We start from the raw sequence: 23,766 nt of genomic DNA on the forward strand, positions 1-23,766 counted from the left end.
CACGACCCGTGGGGAAAGGGCAAGAAATCCTGGAGCGGGGCGTTCGCCAAGAGCCTCTGCCCACCCCAACCCCAGCTCCCAGGGCCCGGGGTCAATCGGGGCACTCAGGGCTGGGGCCGGCGCTGGGGCAGCCTCTCTGGGTACCACTATCGAGGGCGAACGAAGGCGCAGCAGCCACACGCCCCGCGACCCAGCCCCAGACGGGAGGTCGCAGGTTCGGCCCCGGGGGTCCCCCTGTCCCCTGCCTGCCTCCCTCCCCTACAAATCTACGGGTCCTCGGTAGATGCTCAGGCAGAGGTGGCAGAGGAGAAGCCGCGGGATGAGGACGCGGAGCGCCGCCGCCCCGCACCTGCCGAGGGGCCGCCGAGGTGCGGGAAGGGACCCCGGGGCGGCGCCTCTTTTGTCCTCCCGCGGCGGCAGCCCGGGCCCTGCGGGGCTTGGGGGGACGGGGGCGGCGGGGGAGCGGAGGGCGGGCCCTGGGCTCACGTGCTCGCCGCTCCGCTCTTAACCCGGCCCCGCCGCCCAGCCGGGATGGCCGCGGTCGGAGAGCACTGAGCCCCGGCGCCGTCCCCTCCGCCCCCACCGCTCCGCGACCCCCGCCCGGCCCTGTGCCCCCGCCCCGGCTCCGCAGCCGGCGCCTCCCCACCCCCGTCCCTGCTCCCGCCCTCCCCGCGCCGCTCGCAGCCGCAGCCCCCGGACCGGGAGGAATGAGCGAGCCATGAGGCTGCTGCAGCGCTGGGCGTTCGCGGCTCTGCTGCTGCCGCTGCTCCCCACACCCGGTGAGTGACCCCCACCCGGCCCCGGCGACCCCTCCCTGCCCCCGCCCCAGGGTGTGCGGCGCTTGCTGCTGCAGCCGCCTTTTCCTGCAGTGCTCGGAGTGACTGCCGGTCCGGAGCGCCGGAGGGTGGGGGAGTGGGAGAAGAGGAAAGGTGCATTCACCCACCTGTCCCCAGCTGGCTGGCCCCACCGCGTCCCTGCCCCTGCCACCGACCGGCCGGCTCTGCAGGTCTCTGCGGGTTTGGGCGGATGGGGGGGCAGTCGTGACAGTTAGGCGGGATTGAAGCTCCTGGCCCCCTCCCCGCGGGCTCTTCCCTCTGCAGGGCAGCCAGATCCTCCCACCCGGATCGCCCCAGGGCTCCAGGGGCCACAGCAGAGTGGGAGATGCAGCATGCCCACCCCAATTCCAAGTCTCCTGTCCAGGGTGGGCAGCTGCCTGTAGCCATGGCCTTGTTTCCCCAGGTCTTGGAACCCGGGGTCCTGCTGGAGCTCTGCGATGGGGGAGCTTATCCCAGCTGGGAGGCCCAGAAGCCCCTGAGGTCACGGAACCCAGCCGTCTGGTAAGGAAGAGCTCCGGGGGAGAGGTCCGAAAGCAGCAGCTGGACACCAGGGTCCGCCAGGAGCCACCAGGGGGCCCGGTGAGTGGGGCTGGGTGGTGAGGCCAGGGACTGAAGCAGGCCTCAGAGCCCCGGGGAGGCCACGGGGTAGACAGGGCTGGAGCCTCCTCAGCAGCTGCCCCGCAGGCTCCCCTTCTGTACAGAGGGATATCAGGTGGGTGCTGGAGCCCACTGGGGGGTCCCCCTCCCACTATTGCAGGGTCCCCTGTCCTCAGTCTTCAGGGATCCCAGATGCCTAGGTCTCCGGCCTGCTTTGGGTCAGCCTTCCGATGCCCTCCTGCTCCGCTCTGGCCAAAGCTAGTGGTTCTGCTCAAAACAGGGCTTGGATGGGGCAGGGAGAGGCAGCCCAGATCCAGTCAGGGATTAGGGCTCCCAGGTTCTCACTGCAGCCACCTCAGTGGGCTTTCTTGGAACAGCTTAGTGCTTGCTCCTGCCTCAGTTTCCACACAGTGCTGAAATAGGCTTGCCGTTCTCCTTCCTATCCTGGCTGAAGCGGGGGACTTGGAAAATAACTCGAGGTCCCAAGCCAGCTCTACCTGCCTGCCCACTGTCCCTTTCAGCTGCCAGGCCCCTCCTGCCTCCCAGAGGAAGGTTGGGAATGAAGAAGATTAATTGCAATTAATAATTAATTAATATGTGAATAATAATCACCCAGATGGAATATTCATTCAGCACACCCCAGCGCTCCAAGAGCTGGAGCTGAAAGTGAGCCAGGCCAACAGGGCAGCAGAGGGCGGGATGGCCGGTGAAGGGCCAGCGCAAACAGGAGGTGCAGGGGAGAGACCCAGAGGAGGGAGACAACTGAGGCCTGGGAAGTTTTGGCAGCTGGGAGTGGTGGGAGGTAAATTGGGCTGGGCAGAGGGAGGAAGGAGAGAAACGGAGGCTAACATTACGGGCATCTGTCAGACTGGCATCTGGCCCTGCCTAATGTACTTGGTTAAAAGCCCTTAAGGGAGGGGGGCAGAGGGGGATGTGGGGTGGTGCAGGGGTGGGGAATACTGATGATATGGATGGAGCAGGAAGGGAGCATGCATAATAGATGGACCATCACTCAGGGCCATGCAGAGGGCCAGGGGGAGGGGGCTAATGATCCTAGGCTGGCGGGTACTGGGGGTGGGGAGGTGGAAGCAGCCTTCAGTGCCTGCCCAGGCTCCCTGGGAGGTGCATGGTCCCAGGGCTGGGATGGGGTGTCCTGGCTGCTGAGTCTGGCTGTCTTGCCTGGTGTCACTCCCTACCTGTGAACTGTGCACCCTGTGGTTACACTGCGGGGGAACTGATGACTGCCCAACTGCTGGGACTCTGGCTTGTGCTTTAGGGGATGTGCAGACTGAGTCATGGAGGGATGCCACCTCAGGGTCAGGGGACAGAGCTGAGGGAAAGCCTGGAGTCAGGTAGGGATGAAAAGTCAGGTATTCCAACTGGGCAGGCCGCTCCTTCAGCCTGACCCTTTCTGAGCAGAGACAGAGGCAGCAAAGGTAGAAGGTTCTGGGCTGCGGTAGTGTCTGTGGCTGTGTGGGAAGGTCAGGGTGGGTGCAGTTGAACTGCTCGGGTTGGGGTCACTGTGTTGTTCTGCAGGTGAGTGGGCACATGTGAGTTGTGTATGTGACCCACCGATTCCAGATACTTCTGAGGGGTGTCTGAGAGCCTTCGGGGAGGAAATAGAGTTCTGTGGATCTTCGGGGCAGTGATTATCTCCAATTTTGGGGTCTCTCTGGGACTGAGACTTCCTAGGGTCCTTATGGCAACCTCCTCAAGAGACTTGTTCAGGGCCCTGTCTTATCTGTGCCTCAGTTTCCCCTGAGGTACCAAAGCTGTGGACTTCTCTGGCCCACTCACCCAAGCTTTGTATGCACTTCACATCACTTATTTCTCTGACTCTGGAAGACTGGTAATTTTTGTCAGCCCCATTTTGCAGATGAGCAAACTGAGGCTCAGAGGGATGAAGTAAATTGCCCAAAGTCAATCAGATCTTAAGCAGCAGAGCTGGGAGTTTTCTCCACATCAGGGCACTTCCCACAGTGCTGTTCTGCCTCCAGAGCTCTCTAGATTTGGGTCCAGGAGGCAATCTCCCAACCCCGCCCAGAGCAAGGAGGATGGAAGATTCCAAAGGAGACAAAAAGACACATGCAGGCCGGGTTCAGTGGCTCATGCCTGTAATCTCAGCACTTTGGGAGGCAGAGGCAGGTGGGTGACCTGAGGTTGGGAGTTTGAGACCAGCATGGAGAAACTCCGTCTCTACTAAAAATACAAAATTAGCCAGGTGTGGTGGTGCATGTCTATAATCCCAGCTTCTCAGGAGGCTGAGGCAGGAGAATCGCTTGAACCGGGGAGGCAGAGGTTGTGGTGAGCCGAGATCGAGACACTGCACTCCAGCCTGGGTGACAAGAGCAAGACTCCCTTTCAAAAAAAAAAAGACACATCCAGAATATTTTCGCCGACAGGACGGGAAGGAGATATTGCAAACCCTGAATCCCCTGCCTGGCATTTCTCCCTGGGGTTAGAGCCCTTTTGACCTCAGAGCCACTGGCTCTGATGGTGGAGCTGGTGCAGACTTGAGCTTGTGTCTGCCCCAGCTGGAAGTAGGCCAACTGGGTGCTACTTGGGTTTTGCCCTAAGTCACTGCCCTGGTTTGGAACTTCAGGCCCAGCAGGTGTTGAGCCAGCAGCAAGATCTCCGGCCATGTGGCAAGTCCAGGGGCACATGCTGGCTGGCAGGGCCTGGGACACTGAGCTGCTGTGGCTTTGGGCTGGTGGCTTGACCCTTCTGAGCCCATTTCCTGTTCCCTAAAATCAGGATGGTAACATATCTCAGTCCCACCTACTACTAGGAGGTGGCGATGGGAAAGCGCTTTGCGTGCTGAGGACTCCTGGCTTGATGGGGGGTGAGGGTGCAGGTGTGTCTGGGACAGGGGAAGAGGTACAGTGGCCAGGAAGGAATTAGAAGCTGGAGAAATTAGGCTGGGTGCAGTGGTTCACAGTGGCCAATGTCAGGGGATTGCTTGATGCCAGGAGTTTGAGACTAGCCTAGGCAACATAATGAGACCCCTGTCTCTACCAAAAACAAAACCAAGAAAATTAGCCAAGTATGGTGGCATGCACCTGTAATCCCAGCTACTCGGGAGGCTGAGGCTGCAGGATCGCTTGAGTCCAAGAGTTCAAGGCTGCAGTGAGCTGTGGTTGGTCCTGGGCTACGGCGTGAGAGCCTGTCTCACACAATACAACAACAAGGTAGAGAAATCACAATTATTTTGGAGCAGGCACTCCTTTACAAATATTAATTTATTTAATCCTCATCACAGTTCCAGGAGGTGGGGCTGTTATTCCCATCTCACAGGTGGAGAAACAGGCACAGAGAGGCAATGTAACTTTCCAAAGAGACACAGCACTTCAGCACAGAGTCAAGACTCATCCCCAAAGGGGCATCCTCACCCAGCACGATGCCGCCTCTTGCTCAGGGCTGAAGGGAAGAAAGAGACAGACACATGCTTGCCCCCTCTCTGCCACTGCATTCAGCCCCCTCATTTCTTCTTTTTCTTTTTTTTTTTTGAGACAGAAGTCTTGCCCTTTCACCAAGTCTGGAGTGCAATGGCGCAATCTCTGCTCATTGCAACCTCCATCTCCTAGGTTCAAAGGATTCTCCTGCCTCAGCCTCCCAAGTAGCTGGGATTACAGGCACCTGCCACCACACCCAGCAAATTTTTATATTTTTACTTTTTTGGTAGAGACGGGGTTTCACCGTGTTGGCCAGGCTGGTCTCAAACTCCTGACCTCATGATCTGCCTGCCTCAGCCTCCCAAAGCGTTGGGATTACAGGTGTGAGCCACCATGCCCGGCCAGCCCCCTCACCTTTGTGCAGCCTAGAAGCAGCCTATGCCCGAGGCCCAAAGAAGAGGGGGAGTTTCCGGAAGTGCGGAACCCTGTGCTCCCAGAAAGCCTGCAGCTGCGGGGTGGTGCAGGTCAGCCAAGGCTAGCGTGCACACTTGGACTGGTTGTTCACTGCACTAGGGTGCCTGGGCAAGGGGTAAGTGAGCTGAATGCAATCCATGAGCTTATGGGGCCACATGCATTCTGATTTGCAGAGGGATCCCTTTTTCTTTCTTTTTTTTTTTTTTTTTCAGACAGAGTCTCGCTCTGTTGCCCAGGCTGAAGTGCAGCAGCACAATCTTGGCTCACTGCAGCCTCCACCACCTGGGTTCAAACAATTCTTGTGCCTAAGTCTCCTGAGTAGCTGGGATCACAGGCGCACGCCATCATGCCTGGCTACTTTTTGTATTTTTCGTAGAGATGGGGTTTCACCATGTTGGCCAAGCTGATCTCGAACTCCTGACCTCAAATGATCCACCTGCCTCAGCCTCCCAAAGTTCTGGAATTACAGGCATGAGCCACCTCACCTGGTCTTGGGACCCCTTTTTCTGATTAGCATGAAGCTGCTGTGTGGGTTATGCCTGCCCTTGGGGAGACCCAGCCTCCTTGGGAACAAAGGAGAGAGCAAGACAGGGGGAGGTGACTAGGGTCAGGGTGAGGAGGTCGCAGACCTGGTACTTAGATGCTCATCTGAGCCAGCTGGCAGTGGGGCACCTCAGTCTCTGGGCTATGTTCTTGCAAGGGCTGCCCAGGCCAGCATTTACTGGAAACGCCACCCCAGAAGCCCCCCACAGTGGGCATGTGATGTGATAGTGTTTGCATTTTCTTCCTGCAGAAGGGTGGAGGGCATTTGAGGAAGGCTTGCCCCCAGCTCTTGAAGACGGGAGTCACAGGCAGGGTGCCACAGGGGGACCAGCTCTGTGCCTGGCCCTAGTATCCCACTAGAGCCAAGGCCACGCTATGGTCTGTGTGGCCAAACTTGCAGCTCTCTCCTGGGATGGGGCAGGTGGCTCGACACCAGGGGTAGGATTTGTGCTGGGCCCAGCTTGTTACGAGGTGGGGGCATGAACTGAGCCCTGCCACGCCAGAGAGTTCAACAGGCTCAGTTTTGGCGTGAAAGGCTGCATGCAGTGGTGGCTCACGCCTGTAATCCCAGCATTTTGGGAGGCCAAGGCAAGAGATCAAGACCATCCTGACCAGCATGGTGAAACCCCATCTCTACTAAAAATACAAAAATTATCTGGGCGTGGTGGTGCGCACCTGTAATCCCAGCTACTAGGGAGGCTGAGACAGGAAAATCACTTGAACCCGGGAGGTAGAGGTTGCAATGAGCTGAGATTGCGCCACTGCACTACAGCCTGGGTGACAGAGCAAGACTTTGTCTTAAAAAAAAAAAGAAAGAAGAGAAGGGCTGCATGCTGTGGCCTTGGGTGGCCTGCTCCCCTGCTTCTGACTGTGTGACCTGAGCCAGCCACAGAGCCCCCGAATCCCCCATTTTATGAATGAGGATGCTCAGTCTCCACCTCTTAGGCTGCTGCAAGGACTCAAGGAGACACCGAATGTCAGGTGTCCAGCACAGGATCTGGCAAAACAGCATCTCTGAGTGTCCAGGCAGGGTGCTGGGTCCCTGGTGCTAGCATGAGGGCTGGGTGTCAGAAACAGGAGCCAGGGCATTTAGGGGTTACCTGTCAGGCTCAGGGTGGGGTCCAGGGGAGAAACTACAAGAGCAGGACTCTGGCCTGTAGGCTTGGCCTCACCCAAGCACCCTCCTGGCTGCCTAGAGGAACCCAGCTGTCCAGAGTCTGTCCCCAGAGGGACTGATGACCCCATAAGGAGGTGGCTCTGTTCTCAAAAATGTAGGTCAGATCCCATCATCGGAAATTCATCTGGCTGTTCTCATTGTCTGGGAATCCTGCTGCCCTTTTGATAAATGGAGCACCAGCACATGGCCGGGGGTGGGTGGGTGGGTGGGAGGTTTCTCCCAGCCGGGACATACTCCCAGGCAGTGCTCCTGCCTGTCTGGCTCCTCCCCCATCTGCAGCCACCCGGCCCACAAGGTGGTGGTATCTCCTTGAGGGAGAGTATTCCGGAAAGATGTCCTCAGGTGAGACACCTGACAGGTAAATCACACCATCCACCCAGATTTGGAGCATAAGGCCACCATTCTATCTTATCCCTGTCACAGTAGGTGATCCAAGGGAGTCGTTTATCTAGTTCCTCAAAGCCCTGTTCATTTGAGGACACTTCTTTCTTCTTCTTATTATTATTACTGACCCTTATGATAACACATTTAAAGGGGCTTTTATTGAATCCTCACAACAATCCTGTTGTACCGCGGGGGGATACTGAGGCCAGGGGCGTGAAGCAGCTTATCTGAGGCCTTGCAGTGCCTTTCCATTCAATGTGAGTGTGGAGCCAGTGGGCAGGGAAAAAGGCAGGCATAGCCCTGGCTCCAGGGGAGTAAAGGTCGCCCACCTGAAAAGCCAAATCAGTGATCAAAGAAGCATATGTCTACTGTGAGCTTAAAGGCCCGGGGGAAGGTGTCCAGAGCCCTGCAGGGATTGGCAGGTGCAGGCTGTACAGATGAGGGTGGGGAGGAGAGCAAGCTTGGGGCAGAAGTTCAGGGTCAGCACCTGAGGGGCTATGCCTGGAGGTGGTGGGGCACAATAGTCTCCTTGCTCGGATTTCCTGGGGCATTTGTGAATCCTAAGGCTCCTTAGTCTCCCGCTTCCTAAGACTGTGAGTCTGTAGGTCTGGGGCAGAGCCCAGGCACCTGTATTTGTGCTTCTGGGTCTTCGACTGAATCTTTGCCTTCTTCTCTCTGCACCCCACATCTGGTACAGAGAGGACAAGACACAGTCCCTCTGAACAAGGTGTCTGGGAGAGTGGGTGGGCCAGCCAGAGGGGAGCTTCGGGTGGAAGGGTGATCACACCTGCCAGGTGGCCACAGCTGCTGTGGGAACACGATCTCCAGCCCCAGGGTGAGGTCTGACCCCACACCTCCCTGGCCACACAGCCCTGACCCCGGACCAGTCACGTGTGTCCCTGAGCCTCATCCTGGTGTTTGTAAAATGAGGACCAGACGGCCTGGGCAGGTTGAGATCAAATGAGCTGGAGCATGTGAGAGCCTGGTAGGGACAAGTGCAGGGCACAGGGCTGGCTGAGGACTGGCCTGACCTCCAGACCCAAGGCCCCTCCCCCTAGGATGGAGGGACAATGGGATGAGGTCAGAGGCAGGGCAGGGGCAGGAAGAAGGGCCAGGCAGGGAGAGCAGTTTGCCTTTGATCGAGCATTGGCCTAGGCTGGATGCAGAGGCTCAAGCCTGTAATCCTAGCACTTTGGGGGGCTGAGGCAGGAGGATGGCTTAAGCCCAGGAATTAAAGACCAGCCTGGGCAACAAAGTGAGATCCCATCTCTAAAAAAACTTATTAATTCATTTTAAAAAAAGAACATTCGCCAAGCATGGTGGCTCACGCATGTAATCCCAGCACTTTGGGAGGCCGAGGCGGGTGGATCACCTGAGGTCAGGAGTTCAAGACCATTCTGGCCAAAATGGTGAAACCCTTGTCTCTACTAAAAATACAAAAATCAGCTGTTGTTGTGGCAAATGTCTGTAATCCCAGCTACTTGGGAGGCTGAGGCAAAGAATTGCTTAAACCTGGGAGGTGGAGGTTGCAGTGAGCTGAGATCACACCATTGCACTCCAGCCTGGGCTACAGAGTGAGACTGTCTCAAAAAAAAAAAAAAAAAAGAACATTGGCCTAAAGCTGGGCTTGGGGTGGTTCTTGGGACTGTGTGCCAGCAGGAGTCCCCTCCCCACTCCCCAGGGCCACAGAGATTCTGGGGCTGAGATAGGCTTATCTGACCCATCTCTTCCCTCAGACTGGGGACAGAGTTGTGTCCCCACATGGGGCCAGGCCAGGCAAACATGCCTTGGTATGTGGTCTCTCAGTCTCTCTCTCTCTGTCTCTTTCTCTCTCCCCACCACCGCCTTCTGGGGGCTCCCACAGCCCTCCTCTGGGCTACCTCCAGCCAGGCCCAGCCCCTACTCCAGCTGCCCTGGCACTGCAACAGGGGCTTATCTGGTCTGAGCCCTGTGTCCTGCTGGGGTGGCAGAGAGCCCACCCCCGAAGTTCTGCAGCTCCAGGTGGGGAAGGGGTGAGCAGCAGGCAGCAGGAGGTGGTGGACAAGGAGGGTTCTGGGGCTGGCTTGGCCTCTGCAGAGAGGATGCAGGCGAGATGGGGTGGCTCGAGGACCTCCCCATCTCCCAGAAGTCAGGGAGATTCTGCTGGTGCCAGAGCAGACTCTGCCGGAATCCTCCAGGCCCAGGATGGCCCCACCATGCAGCCAACCTCCCGGCCTTACACCTGGGCTCATCTGACCATTTTCATTGGGAAAATCTGAGGCTCAGAGAAGTTTCTGGGTCATCCCTGGGGCTGCATGGTGAGAGAGCGGCATCAGGGCAAGGGGTCTGGCAGGCTGCTCCTCTAGGAAGCCGCGGAGGGGGCTGGCATAGGGGCTTGTCGGCCGGGGGCAGATAGTACCAGCAGGAACAGTCCTGAGGGCAGGGGAAGGCCGGATGGTTCAGGCCGTGGGTCGGGAGGAGGATGTGGCGACTCCTTGTCCTTGACTTTCTATTTCCGGGCCGATCGATGCTCTAGGGGCTCAGGATGGAGCAGGAGCCTTGGTTAGCTTGGGATGGGGTGAGTCAGTGTCCTTGGGGTGCAGAGGTCTGCCCACCCAGGCCCTGCCCTTGGCCCCACCTTGCCCCTCTCCCAGGACCTCTCATGGCCACTGGGCCCACTTCCATTTTACCCCACCTTTGGTTTGAGACAGGCCTGGAAGCTGACTCCCGAGCTCACCACTTTTTAGCTGTGTGACCTTGGGCAAGTTAATCAGCCCCCGTGCCTGTCCCCGTCTTTCAGATGGGAATGGCAGTAGCATCTATCCCAGAGGACTGCTGTGAAGATCACACGGGGCGATACCCGTAGTGTTTAGACCAGAGCCTGGCACACAAGAATTGCTTGGTAAAGATTAGCCGTGAGAGGTGGTTGAGGAGGAAACTGACAAGGCCCAGGCTGTGGATTTCATGACCATGACCTTGGGGCTCTCTTCCTTCCTGCCACCTGCTGTCCCCACTACAAAGGCCAGGCAGCCAACACAAGCCTTCTGTCTTCAGGCAGAGTGGGTGACCCTCCTATGGGGGTCTGGAATCAGTCTTCTGGAATGAACTAGGGGTCGGGAGAAGGCCCCAGCCCTGAGTTCTCTCAGCCCTTCCTGGGCCTTAGGGTTGCTGGGATCCAGGTGTCCTTGTGTGCAGGCCTGGGGGGCCACCATCTTGCTCAGGCCTGGTGCGTTGCCATGGCAACCTGGAGCCTCCAGCTGCACTGCACTCTGAAAAATTTATCAGGAAAACTTCCATGTTTAAAAATTAACCATGGGATTGAAATATTAAAGATGAGCTGCTTTGGGCGAGGCAGAGGGCAATGGATTTGGGGGTAGAGTAGCAAAGTCCTTCCTCCCAATAGGATGGCACCTGCCCGTCACCCCAGCTTTGGGGGGCCCAGCCATCCATTCCCTCCCACGCATCCCTGTCCAAGGCCTCCTATGTAGATGGAGGCTGGGGCCAGGGTAGGGGGACAGGCAGCGAGTGCCCTCCTCCCACTTCCTGTTTGTCCCTTTCCCATGATACTCCTGGGGACCTCCTGTTACTCCACCCAAGGGTGGGGTGCCCCTCACCGGCCAGGAGGGCATGATGACGCACGGGCCGGCTGGGCTGACCCTCTCCATCCCAGCTGCACCCCTCTCCAGCCCAGCCTCAGAGAGGGTGAGCAGGTGCCCAGGCCCAAAGGGCAGAAGGGGAGAACACTCCTGCCCCTGCCCACTAGTAAAGGGGACAAAGCATTTTGTCCCCAAATCAATGGTGCCCTCAGCTTCTAGGGCTGGCTGCCCCCTCCCCAGGACTCCTGCCTGTCCCAGAGTCCCCCTGACTCCCACCTTCAGGCCTCCTTGGATTGACTCCCACTTTGCTCTTCCCCCATGCCAGCCTGTCCATCTGGCCCAGGTGAGTTTCGTCATCCCAGCCTTCAACTCAAACTTCACCCTGGACCTGGAGCTGAACCAGTGAGTGTGGCCTTGAGCCCAGGAGGAAAACCGGTGCTGGGGCCAGGGAGGCATGGCAGGGCTTCGCTGCTGGGGGTTTGGGGGTTGGGCCAGGGCAGGGAGGACTGGGACCCTGAGCTGGGGTGGGCCCCATGCCCGACCTCACCTCGCCCGTGACCCGCCTTCCTGCTGCTCCCTCTGTCTCAGCCACCTCCTCTCCTCACAATATGTGGAGCGTCACTTCAGCCGGGAGGGGACAACCCAGCACAGCACCGTGAGTGCCTCTGCAGGGGCCTGGGCCAGGGTGAAAGGGAGGTGCTGTTTCTGTGGTTCTGAGGTCACAGGTGTAGGGACAGGTGACTGCTGGAGATGGGGTCCTGGCCTGGCCCCTCAGCACCTTCCCTCTCTCCCCACCCAGGAGGCTCTGAGGGTGGACGGTGGGCAGCTTGAGTGCATGGGGCCCTGAGCTCCCCTCACTTGGCCCCAGAGCTCTGACTCCCAGCCAGCCCACCTGCCTTGCATGGGGCCTACGGGGACCCTCATTGTTCCGTGCTGGCTGCCACGAATCCCCTCTTCAGATTCTTCTGACAGGGGCAGCTGAGGAAAGGCCCTTCAGTACCAAGGCCCCGGGAAATCCCAGCTGCCTGGGACACCAGGGTCTCAACCCTGCAGGCCCTAGAGCCTGAAAATGAATGAGTGTCTATAAATAGTCTGTCTCCCCCCACCCCTCCACCTCCCCGCCACACCCCCGTCTGTTCAGTAACTGGAGCACAAGTAATTCTGTAGGAGGCAGAGCTGGAGGGGGAGGGTGCCGCTGGTCATTCCCCCCATCCCGCCCCAACCCACGAGGCTGGCCAGGAGGACACATGCTGCCCAGCACTCCTCAGCCAACCACGGACCCAGGGTCATCCCGGGAGGCAGTGCATGAGGTTGTGTGTGATGTACATGATTAAATGAGATAATACATGGTTAGTGCACAGAACAGTGCTGGGCCCACGGTAGGTGCTAAATGTACATTGCCTGTTATTCTCAAAGGAGTCTGATCCCTTCTCCAGCCCCAGCAAATGACTAAGAACCCTTGCTGTAGGCCAGGCACCTATAATCCCAGCACTTTGGGAGGCCAAAGCAGGCAGACCACCTGAGGCTAGGAGTTTGAGACCAGCCTGGCCAAAATGGTGAAAACCTGTCTCCACTAAAAATACATGAGAATAGCTTGAACCCGGGAGGTGGAGGTTGTAGTGAGCCGAGATTGTGCCACTGCACTCCAGCCTGGGTGACAGAGCGAGACCCTGCCTCAAAAACAAACAAACAAAAAGAACCATTGCTGTAGTCCAGCTTCCTTATTTTATACATGAGGTGAAGGAGGCCCAGAGAGGGGTAGGAATTTGCCCGGGGTGGCACAGCAAATTAGGAGCACCGCCCATTTAGAAACAGGCTCCAGAGCCCCAGGTGTACCCAGAGATTGTGTGACCTGAACACAGGGCAGCTTCAGTGGCCCCCAAAAAGCCTTGAGGCCCGTCGGCCACCCCCTACCCCTTGCCAGAGTTCTGCTCCTCCAGGGGGCTGGAGACCACTGCTACTACCAGGGGAAGCTCCGGGGGAACACGCACTCCTTCGCCGCCCTCTCTACCTGCCAGGGGCTGCAGTGAGTATGGGGAGGGGCCAGGCAGCTGGGAGAAGCCTCCGGCCTGCACCCAGGGACAGTGAGGAGCTGTGCCTCTCTCTCCACAGTGGGGTCTTCTCTGATGGGAACGTGACTTACATCGTGGAGCCCCAAGAGGTGGCTGGACCTTGGGGAGCCCCCCAGGTAGGCCCCTCGCTGTCCTCTCTGGTGGCCCTGCCAAGCCTGTCCCAACAGCTGTTGCTGCCACCTCTTCCTCCTCGTGCTCTTCCCTCAGTAACCCCAGCCTCACTGCCCTCTTCAGTGACCCCAGCTCTGGTTCCCTCCCTCCCGTGTTCCCAGCTCCCCCTGTGTTCCCAGCTCCAATGTCCCCTCTGTCCCCTAAGTGACCTCCCATTGGGCTCCAATGTCCTTTGCCCTGTCTCTCAGGGTGCTCCCAGGTCTTGACCCCGGAATCTGAGCATCTGGGAGATCAGATCCAACATGGGAGCTCTGGCCAGTTCTGGGTCACCTCAGGATGGGATCGGGGGAGGTCTGGATCTGGCCCCCTCAAGTGGGCCTGGAGGAGACCCGGTTGGCACACCAAGAACTAATTTACCCTCATTGCAGGGACCCCTTCCCCACCTCATCTACCGGACCCCTCTCCTTCCAGATCCCCTCAGATGCAGGGAACCAGGTAAGGGAGGGAAGGGGGGTGGGCAGGGGCTGGCTGTGCCCCCCTCACCACCCCTCCCCACAGGCTGCCTGTTCACTGTGCCTGCCCAGTCGGCTCCTCCAAATCATCCAAGGCTGAGAAGGAAAAGGCAGGTACGGGGGCCCGCACAGACCTCGGGCTGCAGAGACCTCAAGCTGCAGAGACCTTGGGCTGTGGCCCAGAGCAGGAGGGCACCCCCATCCATGGCTGGGGCGAAGGAGGGCTCAGACGGATGTGGCTGGGGGCCAGGGACTGTGTCTGGGAGAAGCCCCCACCCCTTCCCTAATGCTGGCATCTACAGAGCTCCATCCTGGGCAAATCAAGGCTGTCTGCCCTCATTCCAAAGCTGAGGAGGGACAGGACCCTCTGCCAGGGGGAGCTGGCACTGTCCCTGGCTGGAGTCCAGACCCCCCATCCCCACCGCGTCTGTTCCTGGCTTGGCCATGAGATCAGTCAGACATGGAAGGGACTGATTCCAAGTGCCCACCCGCCCCCCAGGTCCGCCGGGGCCACCCTACAGTGCACAGTGAGACCAAGTACGTGGAGCTAATTGTGATCAATGACCACCAGCTGGTGAGTTCCCGGGCCGAGGAAGGCGGGTGGCACTGGGAGGAAGCCCCCAAGGAGCCTGGCCCTCCTCCCTCTCCTCTCTCTCCCAGTTCGAGCAGATGCGACAGTCGGTGGTCCTCACCAGCAACTTTGCCAAGTCCGTGGTGAACCTGGCCGATGTGGTAAGCAGCTATCCCTCCCTCCCTTCCCCACCCCACTCAGGCTCCCCACCCCACCACACACAACAGGGGGCACTGTCAGCCTCTGGCTCTCACCTCCTGGAGAAACAGACAGGCGCTCCTCCAGCCCTGGCCCGAACACTCACTCCCACCCTCCAGCCCTCTCATCTTCTCCCCTCTGGGCCCAGATATACAAGGAGCAGCTCAACACTCGCATCGTCCTGGTTGCCATGGAAACATGGGCAGATGGGGACAAGATCCAGGTGCAGGATGACCTCCTGGAGACCCTGGCCCGGCTCATGGTCTACCGACGGGAAGGTCTTCCTGAGCCCAGCGATGCCACCCACCTCTTCTCGTGAGTCCCCCACCATGTGCCTCCTGCCAGCCTCTGCTAGTTGCTACAGTGCTTAGGGTTACTTAACACCTGCCCTGTGCCAGGTGCTCTTCCTAGAGTCTGGGGACTGGGCTCACCTTGCACCTTGTCACCTCCCCCCAGCCATGGGCAACAGGCTGGGCATCTTCCCCTGAACCTGAGGTTGATGCCCTTGTCTTAGCCCTGGTCGTCCTCTTCCTCACGTCCCCTTAGTTCCATCTTTCCCCTTTCAAACTGTCCCAGCATCCCTTCCTCAGGGACCCAGTGCCCTGGTAGGGAAAAAAAAATCTAATAAAAGGGCCTTGCAACTAGAGATGGTCTACTAGGAGCGTCTCCTTTGCCTTATGGGCAAAAGAACCCAAGGAGAGGCCAGGCGTGGTGGCCCATGCCTGCAATCCCAGCATTTTGGGAGGCCAAGGTGGGTGGATCATTTGATGTCAGGAGTTTAAGACCAGCCTGGCCAACATGGTGTAATGCTATCTCTACTAAAAATACAAAAATTAGCTGGTGTGGTGGTGGGTGCCTGTAGTCAGCTACTTGGGAGGCTGAGGCAGGAGAATTGCTTGAACCCAGGAGGTGGAGGTTGCAGTGAGCGGAGATGATGCCACTGCATTCCAGCCTGGACTACGAGAGTGAAACTGTCTCAAAAAAAAAAATAAAAAGAAATAGGAACCGAAGGAGGGGAAGGGTCTTGCCTGGGGTCACCAAGGCTGGTGTGAAGGGCAAGGGCCACCTCCCGAGGAAGGGCCCTTGTGTCAGGGGATCCCCAAGGCCCCACCACCACCCAGGAAGCCACAGGGGAGGGCAGGAGGCCATCCTGACAGCGCTCTCCCTTCCAGGGGCAGGACCTTCCAGAGCACCAGCAGTGGGGCAGCCTACGTGGGGGGCATCTGCTCCCTGTCCCGGGGTGGGGGTGTGAATGAGGTGAGCAGTGAGGGCCATGGCTGGGGGAGAGGGGCTTCAAGGGCACTATGTGCCTGTGGGAAGATGTAGACATCTGTGCCCCATCTTCCCCACTCCCAGTACGGCAACATGGGGGCGATGGCCGTGACCCTGGCTCAGACGCTGGGGCAGAACCTGGGCATGATGTGGAACAAACACCGGAGCTCAGCAGGTATCCGCCCCGGAGGTCCCCGTGTGGCCCTTGCCCAGCAGCTCTGGGATGCGGAGGGTGTAAGTGGGAGGGTGGTCCTTGGCCTCCTTCATCTCATCTCCGCCTGGCTCACCCCTCAGGGGACTGCAAGTGTCCCGACATCTGGCTGGGCTGCATCATGGAGGACACTGGGTGAGTTCTCGGGGACAAACCGGGGGAAGGTCTTGGGTGAGGGTCGTCCTAGAGCGAGCACTCCTTGGCAGTCTGGACCAGGGGGCTCAAGAGGCCCAGCTCACAGAACCTCTCAGTATCCAAGAAACCCAGTTTTCCCCGCAAACACTGTCCGGGGAGACCCAGATTCCCCTGCTGGGACACCAAAACCGGCCAGGCTGCAGTGCGCACCGCGGCCACTGGGTGCCGCCCCAGCCTCGCGTGGAGGCACCTTCCCTCCAGAGCTGCTGGGAGTCCCCAGGTTCCGCGGAGGGAACGGGAACGACTGCGACAAGAGGGAGGATTCTGGTGCAATCGCGGGCAGATCCTCCGCCTCCTCGCGATGGTGACCGAGTTCCCCAGAGCGCCTCCTCTCCAGTCTTGAGAGGGTGAGAGGGTGGGTTGGAGGGGAGCAGCCAGCGGCACCTCCCCTCACCCTGCCCAGGTTCTATCTGCCCCGCAAGTTCTCGCGCTGCAGCATCGACGAGTATAACCAGTTTCTGCAGGAGGGTGGTGGGAGCTGCCTCTTCAATAAGCCCCTCAAGGTACCAGCCCCGCAGCGGGGAGCCTGGGAGTGGGGCCTGGGCGGGGTCTGGGCCAGACTCCCGACCTGTCCTCCCGGTCCAGCTCCTGGACCCCCCAGAGTGCGGGAACGGCTTCGTGGAGGCAGGGGAGGAGTGCGACTGCGGCTCCGTGCAGGTAAGCGGTAGTGCGGACGCCAGGTGGGGGGCCGGGATGCGGGGGTGGGCACAAGGGAGCGTCCGAGTGGGGAGGATTAGGGCTCGCCCGCCTCCCTCCCCTTCTCCCGCGTCCCTCAGGAGTGCAGCCGCGCGGGTGGCAACTGCTGCAAGAAATGTACCCTGACTCATGATGCCATGTGCAGCGACGGGCTCTGCTGTCGCCGCTGCAAGGTAAGGAGGACCCGCCGGGAGTGGGGCCAGGACGCAGGAGGAGCGATTGGAGGCCTTCAGATAAGGGGCGGGCAGAGGGAGGCGGGGCCTTCAGGGGCGTATTCCCTCTTGGGCGGGGCTTGATGCGAAAACAGCGCCAATGAGCAGCAAGGGGCGGGGCTGAAGGATGTTGAAGGCGGGGCTACGAGGAGCGGGAAGGGAAGGCTGCCCTGAAGCAGGGAGGGGCGGGAATGTGGGCGGGCTTGGGGGCGGTGCGAGGTGGGAAGCGGCGGAGAGGTGGTGGGAGCAGGGAAATAAGAACAGACCTGAACGGGGGCCCGTGAAGCTAGAGGGCCCGAGGATGTGGGGCCCGGGCCGAGGCATCCATCCTGCCTGACCTGGGGACCGCGTCTCTTCCCTAGTACGAGCCACGGGGTGTGTCCTGCAGAGAGGCCGTGAACGAGTGCGACATCGCGGAGACCTGCACTGGGGACTCGAGCCAGGTCCACCCAGCCCCGCCGTCCTGTGGAGCCCTGGGCGAGGGAACCCCTACCCTTGTGGATTTGGTTTTCCCGGTGTGCGCTCTCCACTCCCCTCCTCTCCACAGCTGGCGTCGACCCCCACGGATCAGACTCAGTTTTCTTATCTGAGGAAGGGGTTCTTCATGCCTCCTGGCTTTGTTCCTTCCGTCATTAAACCAAAATTTATCGTCTGGCTGGTATTCCCAGCGCCTGGCCGGGTGCCTGGTGTAGGTTAGAGATCAGAGTGGATGATGATATTAGTTAACATCTATTAAAACCTAATTACATGTCAGGCATTTCATTCTCCCAGCCCTACGAGGGAGGGAGGCTGGAGCGGCTCTGGGGCTTGCAAATCCTTGTGGTCTGGGTCCAGAGCCAGACAGACCCCTTGTCCTGGGCGTGGAAGAGCCCTGTAGCCTGAGCCTCCACATGGGGGGGCACTTGGCACCAAGCATTCCTCCCTGGGGCAGGCCTCAGCTCCAGTCCTGGGGCTGCTCTGCTCAACCTCACTCCTCTCTCCACAGTGCCCCCCTAACCTGCACAAGCTGGACGGTTACTACTGTGATCATGAGCAGGTATGATGGCTGATGGCTGCTCCCCTAGCCTGGGGTTCAGGGCAGTCTCTTGTCTCACTCTAACCACTCAGCATCTCCATCCCTTGTTTCCTCTTAATTCGTGGTCCCTTAGGGCCGCTGCTACGGAGGTCGCTGTAAAACCCGGGACCGGCAATGCCAGGCCCTTTGGGGCCAAGGTGAGTCCAGCTAGGGCTGGGAGTGGGGACTCTGGAGGATCCGGAGCTCAGAGACTGGGGAGGGTGGGTTCCAGCTGAGCAGGCCCCTAAGTGTGTAGCTCCCCAGGATCTCAGGGACCCAGGCAGGCAGCCTGGGGTTCAGGCCAAAGTGTGGGAGATGCAGGCCTGAGATCCTGGGGTGGATCCTGGGGTGTGTGGGGGTGACACTTGGCATCCTCTCCCCACAGTGGCTGCTGATCGCTTCTGCTACGAGAAGTTGAATGTGGAGGGGACGGAGCGTGGGAGCTGTGGGCGAAAGGGATCAGGCTGGGTGCAGTGCAGTAAGCAGTGAGTACTGAGGCTCCCAGAGGGCCTCCCAGCTCCTCAGCGGGTGTGAGACCTTAAAGAGATGGGCAGCAGGTTCTCCTAGGAGGAGCCTGTCAGTCCCAATGGGCAGGCACTTGGCAAATCAGGTGGTAGGGTGCAGGCTGAGGGCAGATTAGAGTTCAGTAGTTGAGTCTGAGGTCAAACTTGGGGCTCACTGTCTCCATGTGCCCCAACAGGGACGTGCTGTGTGGCTTCCTCCTCTGTGTCAACATCTCTGGAGCTCCTCGGCTAGGGGACCTGGTAGGAGACATCAGTAGTGTCACTTTCTACCACCAGGGCAAGGAGCTGGACTGCAGGTGCTGGCTAGGACCAAGGCTAGGGAGGGCAGGTTGCAGCTGTGCTAGGGGTTAGGAGACAGGGGGCTGAGACTGGCTGTGTCGCATCCCTAGGGGAGGCCACGTGCAGCTGGCAGATGGCTCCGACCTGAGCTACGTGGAGGATGGCACAGCCTGCGGACCCAACATGCTATGCCTGGACCATCGCTGCCTGCCAGCCTCTGCCTTCAACTTCAGCACCTGCCCCGGCAGTGGGGAGCGCCGGATTTGCTCCCACCATGGGGTGACTGCCTGGAGGCCGGGATGGCAGGAGAGGCTTACAGGAGGGGCCAGGCCCCTGCTCACATCTTCTGGCCTTGCCCCACCTCTAGGTCTGCAGCAATGAAGGGAAGTGCATCTGTCAGCCAGACTGGACAGGCAAAGACTGCAGTATCCACAACCCCCTGCCCACATCCCCACCCACGGGGGAGACAGAGAGATACAAAGGTGAGGCTGAAGCTGGCCGAGGTGGGGCTGTCTGTCCCGTTCTCTGTGCCTGTCCCCGACGACTGAGCCCTGCCCTCCTCCCCAGGTCCCAGCGGCACCAACATCATAATTGGCTCCATCGCCGGGGCTGTCCTGGTTGCAGCCATCGTCCTGGGCGGCACGGGCTGGGGATTTAAGTAAGAGACACACACACCCTGTGCCTGTGCCCCCTGGTGCCCTTGAGGGGGGTCAGAATCCCTGACTGGTAGAGCTGAGGGTCCTCCCCGAGAGCTTAGCTAAACCAGAGCTCACACATCATAGGTCACACACCAAGCAGCCTGCAGGGCTTAACATTTAGAAACCAGGAAATTTGGGCTAGGCTTGGTGGCTCACGCCTGTAATCCCAGCACTTTGGGAGGCCGAGTCGGGTGGATCACGAGGTCAAGAGATCGAGATCATCCTGGCCAATATGGTGAAACCCCATCTCTACTAAAAATACAAAAATTAGCTGGGCTTAGTGGAGTGTACCTGTAGTCCCAGCTACTCGGGAGGCTGAGGCAGGAGAATTGCTTGAACCAGGGAGGGGGAGGTTGCAGTGAGCCGAGATCGTGCCACTGCACTCCAGCCTGGTGCCTGGCGACAGAGTGAGACTCTGTCTCAAAAAAAAGAAAAAAGAAACCACGAAATTTTAGGCTGGATGCAGTGGCTCACACCTATAATCCCAGCACTTTGGGAGTCCAAGGTGGGTGGATCACCTGAGATCAGGAGTTTAAGATCAGCCTGGCCAACATGGTGAAACCCCGTCTCTATTAAAAATACAAAAAATCAGCCAGGCGTGTTTGTGCACAACTATAATCCCAGCTACTTGGGAGGCTCAAACAAGAGAATCTCTTGAACTCAAGAGGTGGAGGTTGTAATGAGCCAATATCACACCACGGCACTCCAGCCTGGGTGACAGAGTGAGACTCCATCTCAAAAAAAAAAAAAGAAAGAATGAACCCTGGAGATTCTACATTAGCAATCTGGATTTCCAGCTTTTCTGGAAACATGACAAGGCGCCCCATCGTCCAGGCATCCCCACATAGCTGTAGAGTGGAGCTGGGCAGGGGCCGGTCAAGCCAGGCATGTCCCCTCCAGTCCCTCATCCCCACCCAGCCTACGATGCTTTGTGCATTTCTAAGTCTGGGGTCTTTGCGCTGGTCTAACCCCCTTAATGTGCAGAGGAGGAACCCGAGGCCCAAGGTCATATAATTGAGTTAGTGGCAGCATCAGAACTAGAAGCTGGGATGCATTTTTGGTGGGTGTCCTGGGTAATTCTCCCTGGCCCTTACATTAGAGTCCAGGCCCCAGGAACCCTGGCCCCTCTCTGGGGGATCTGGGGCAAGGGGTTGCATGGCAGCTGAAGGCCCCTTCCTGAGAGGAGCAGAAGGTCAGACGTCTCCTTTTCCTCCCCCTCCACTATCCTCCCCCTCCAGAAACATCCGCCGAGGAAGGTATGACCCGACCCAGCAGGGGGCAGTGTGATGCCGGCCACGTCATTCCTCCCGCTGTCCTTGTCTCCTCCATCTCATTCGTCACCCCGCGTTCTGTGGATGGGGAGTGGGAGCTGATTCCCCCACTCCTGCTGCCAAGCTGTCCCGGCAGGGGTGGGAGAGCCTCGCTCGGGGAAGAAGGTCCCAGCCTGCCCTCATCCTCGCCCGCCACCCACTCAGGCCTCGCGTCCTTCTCATGTGCCTGGCCTGGGCCAGACCTTCCCCCGCCACCAGGTGGACCCTAGACCTGGAGCTGTGCCTCTGGCAGTCCCCATCCCTGGGAGGGGCCTCCCTGTGCGTCCCATCTGTTTTGTCTTCCATGTCACCACTGTCTGACCTGCAGATCCCCTCCCCGGCCAGCCTGTGACTTGCCGCCTGCCTCCAGAGCCTAGCGCTGAGCTCCAGGGCCCTGCTGGGGGGGTTCTACCCCGTGGCCCCTGCTCATGTCCTCCCCTGATGCCCCCTCTCCGTTCCAGGTCCGGAGGGGCCTAGGTGCCACCCCCCTCCCTCCAAGCCTGGCACCCACCGTCTTGGCCCTGAACCGCGAGGCTGCCCCCATTCAGCCACGGAGGGAGGCACCATGCAAATGTCTTCCAGTTCCAAACCGTTCAACTCCTGGCCCCGCAGGGGTTTGGGCGGGGGCTGTGGCCCTGCTCTTGGCACCATCAGGGTGGACCAGGCCTGGAGGGCGCTTCCTCCACAGTCCCCCTCCCACCTCCTGTGGCTCAGCCTTGCACACCACTCCCCGGTGTGAATGTAGCTTCCATTTCACGGATTGCCACAGCTAACTCGGGGGCCTGGAGGGATGCCCCCAGGCAGCCGCCAGTGGACCTGGCCTGGATGGCCCCTCCTTGCAACCAGGCAGCTGAGACCAGGGTCTTACCTCTCTGGGACCTAGGGGGAAGGGGCTGACATCTACATATTTTTAAACTGAACCTTAATAGATGAATGTAAACTTGGGGGTGCTGGGGCCAGGGCAGTTGGGATGTTCTGACACTGACAGGAGGGCCCGGAGGAACTGAGGTGTGGCTGTTCCCCAGACCCTCACCCAGGATGACCACACCTGAAGTCCTGTCACTGAGCATGGGCAGGGGCCGGGCATCCCAGCTTGCCCCCACCCAGCCCCACTGAGCTTGGAGGAAGTATGAGTGCTGATTCAAACCAAAGCTGCCTGTGCCGTGCCCAAGGCCTAGGTTATGGGTACGGCGACCACATGTCCCAGATCGTCTTCAATTCCAAAACAACCATCCTGTCCCTGTCAGGATGCAGGGATCTGGGGAGAGGGGAATCTAGAAAATATAGTCCTTGAAATAAAATGGCACCTTCCCCCTTTCAAGAAGGGTGATTCTGGGGCCAACTCAGGGTTTAGGTGCCCCCTGGTGTGGCCTAGATGCCCCCACCTGGGCCGTCTTTCCAGGGAGGACTCTGGAGGTGAGGCCTAGGTGGCCCTGTGCCTGCAGGGTTAGGGCTCTGCCTAGGACAAGCAGGAGGAGGTAGGATAGGGAGATGATCCCAGGCTGCCCCATCAAGTCCATTCCACTCCCTCCCCAATTCCAGGGCCGAGTAGTAAGTTTACAGAAGATTCCCCCATTATATGCCCCGTCCATCCGTCCCTGCTGCAGCTGAGCCTGAGAGCCAAGTGGAGCTCCTCAGTCTTCACACAGTCCTGCTGGTGGCCTTCCCTCACGACCCTGGCTTCAGAGGAAGGAGCTCTGGCTCCTTGACCCTGAAAGATAGCTGGTAGGGGCCAGATGGGGGCCAGCTACCGGATGGATGAAAGCCACAAGTGAATGCAGTTCCTGTCGCCAGGGGCACCCTGGCAGGGAGCTCTGAAACCCCCAGGCCCATGAGCTGTTTGTTTGAGCCCCTTCTGTTTCTGGGGCACCTTTGAGGAGGAGTTGCAGAGGGAATCATTCCCTGTTAATTCACACCACCCTCAGGGGAAAACAGGCCTGGGACTGGCTGACCCCATTTGGGTGGCTGGATGTACCTGACAGCAGTGGGGTCCAAATACCATGCTCCAGCTGGCACTGCCCACTCAAGGGCTGAGTGGAGGCACCCCTTGGGCCAGCTCTGCTCCACCAGCCCTGCAAGCTGAGGCGGGGCAGGGAAGGGCTGGGTGTTCCCTGTTGCTGCGCTACCTGAAGGCATCCGTCCTCGGGTGTGCACCCGTGCACAGGCACAGTGCGTCTGGGCACAGCATCTGGATCCACATCTCTGCACAAGTGTGAATACCTCTGCACACATGGGCATGTCTGTGTGTGCACGTGTACATAGGGGTGGGGAACATGAGACTTCCTGTGACCAGCCACCCTGGCTCCCAGTTGTCTGCATCTCCCTACCCCACCCTAGTGAGTGCCTGCCCTGGCAGAGCCCAGGGAGGAGTGGAGGCTGCCTCTGCCTGGGCCTTCACACAGCATCCTGTACATACATCACCTGGGGTGGGGGGTGGGGAGGCAGGGACAGGAGAATCAATTAAAGATCACATCCTGGGGCTTCCAGGGAGCTCACACTAACCTTGCGTCTCTCTCCTGTCTGAATGGCCACTGTGACTTGTCCCCTCTGGCTCTGGAGGGAGCATGACAACTGGGATACTGGAGAGGGGAAGGGAGCGCCCACCAGCTCCAGGAGCTGGGAGGAAGGGGTGTTGCTTCCCATTCATGAGGAAACAGGGTGGAGGCCTGGCCCTCCCAATTTCTTAGCTCTTCCAACAAAGACAGCAGTGCCCCTCCTCTGGCTCCAGCAAAGCAGGAGGCGAGGCGAGTAGGAAAGCATTTTCCCGAAAGTTAGGAGACCCAACTTCCCTTTTATGGCTGAAGCCAGAGAAGCCTCTCCTCACCTCCCAAGAGATTCCAAAACGCTGGACAAAACCATTAGCCTGTCCAGTC

General features: G+C 59.2%; 1 protein-coding gene across 6 annotated transcripts; it reads left to right on the forward strand.

The window, feature by feature from the left end:
- The first annotated feature begins 500 nt into the window (after positions 1-500).
- On the forward strand, positions 501-23,394 carry ADAM11 (ADAM metallopeptidase domain 11). 6 transcript variants are annotated; one of them, XM_035303195.3, is made up of 27 exons: positions 501-779; positions 1,240-1,415; positions 11,304-11,380; positions 11,567-11,633; positions 12,919-13,004; positions 13,091-13,166; positions 13,590-13,656; positions 13,720-13,787; positions 14,173-14,247; positions 14,334-14,405; positions 14,591-14,757; positions 15,615-15,699; positions 15,799-15,889; positions 16,009-16,060; positions 16,524-16,623; positions 16,706-16,777; positions 16,897-16,989; positions 17,391-17,471; positions 18,014-18,064; positions 18,177-18,240; positions 18,468-18,567; positions 18,783-18,902; positions 18,996-19,164; positions 19,253-19,367; positions 19,453-19,543; positions 20,822-20,839; positions 21,355-23,394. In XM_035303195.3, the coding sequence occupies exons 1-27, from the start codon at positions 719-721 to the stop codon at positions 21,368-21,370; spliced, it is 2,310 nt and encodes a 769-aa protein (XP_035159086.2). In that variant the 5' UTR covers positions 501-718; the 3' UTR covers positions 21,371-23,394. The 6 variants fall into 6 exon arrangements, with proteins under 6 accessions (XP_035159086.2, XP_078229436.1, XP_035159085.2 ...); XM_078373310.1 differs by having other exon boundaries at positions 13,720-13,783; XM_035303194.3 differs by having other exon boundaries at positions 20,822-23,394.
- Positions 23,395-23,766: the final 372 nt, after the last annotated feature.

The sequence above is a fragment of the Callithrix jacchus genome, chromosome 5 (assembly GCF_049354715.1).
Source record: "Callithrix jacchus isolate 240 chromosome 5, calJac240_pri, whole genome shotgun sequence".
Lineage (NCBI taxonomy): Eukaryota > Metazoa > Chordata > Mammalia > Primates > Cebidae > Callithrix > Callithrix jacchus.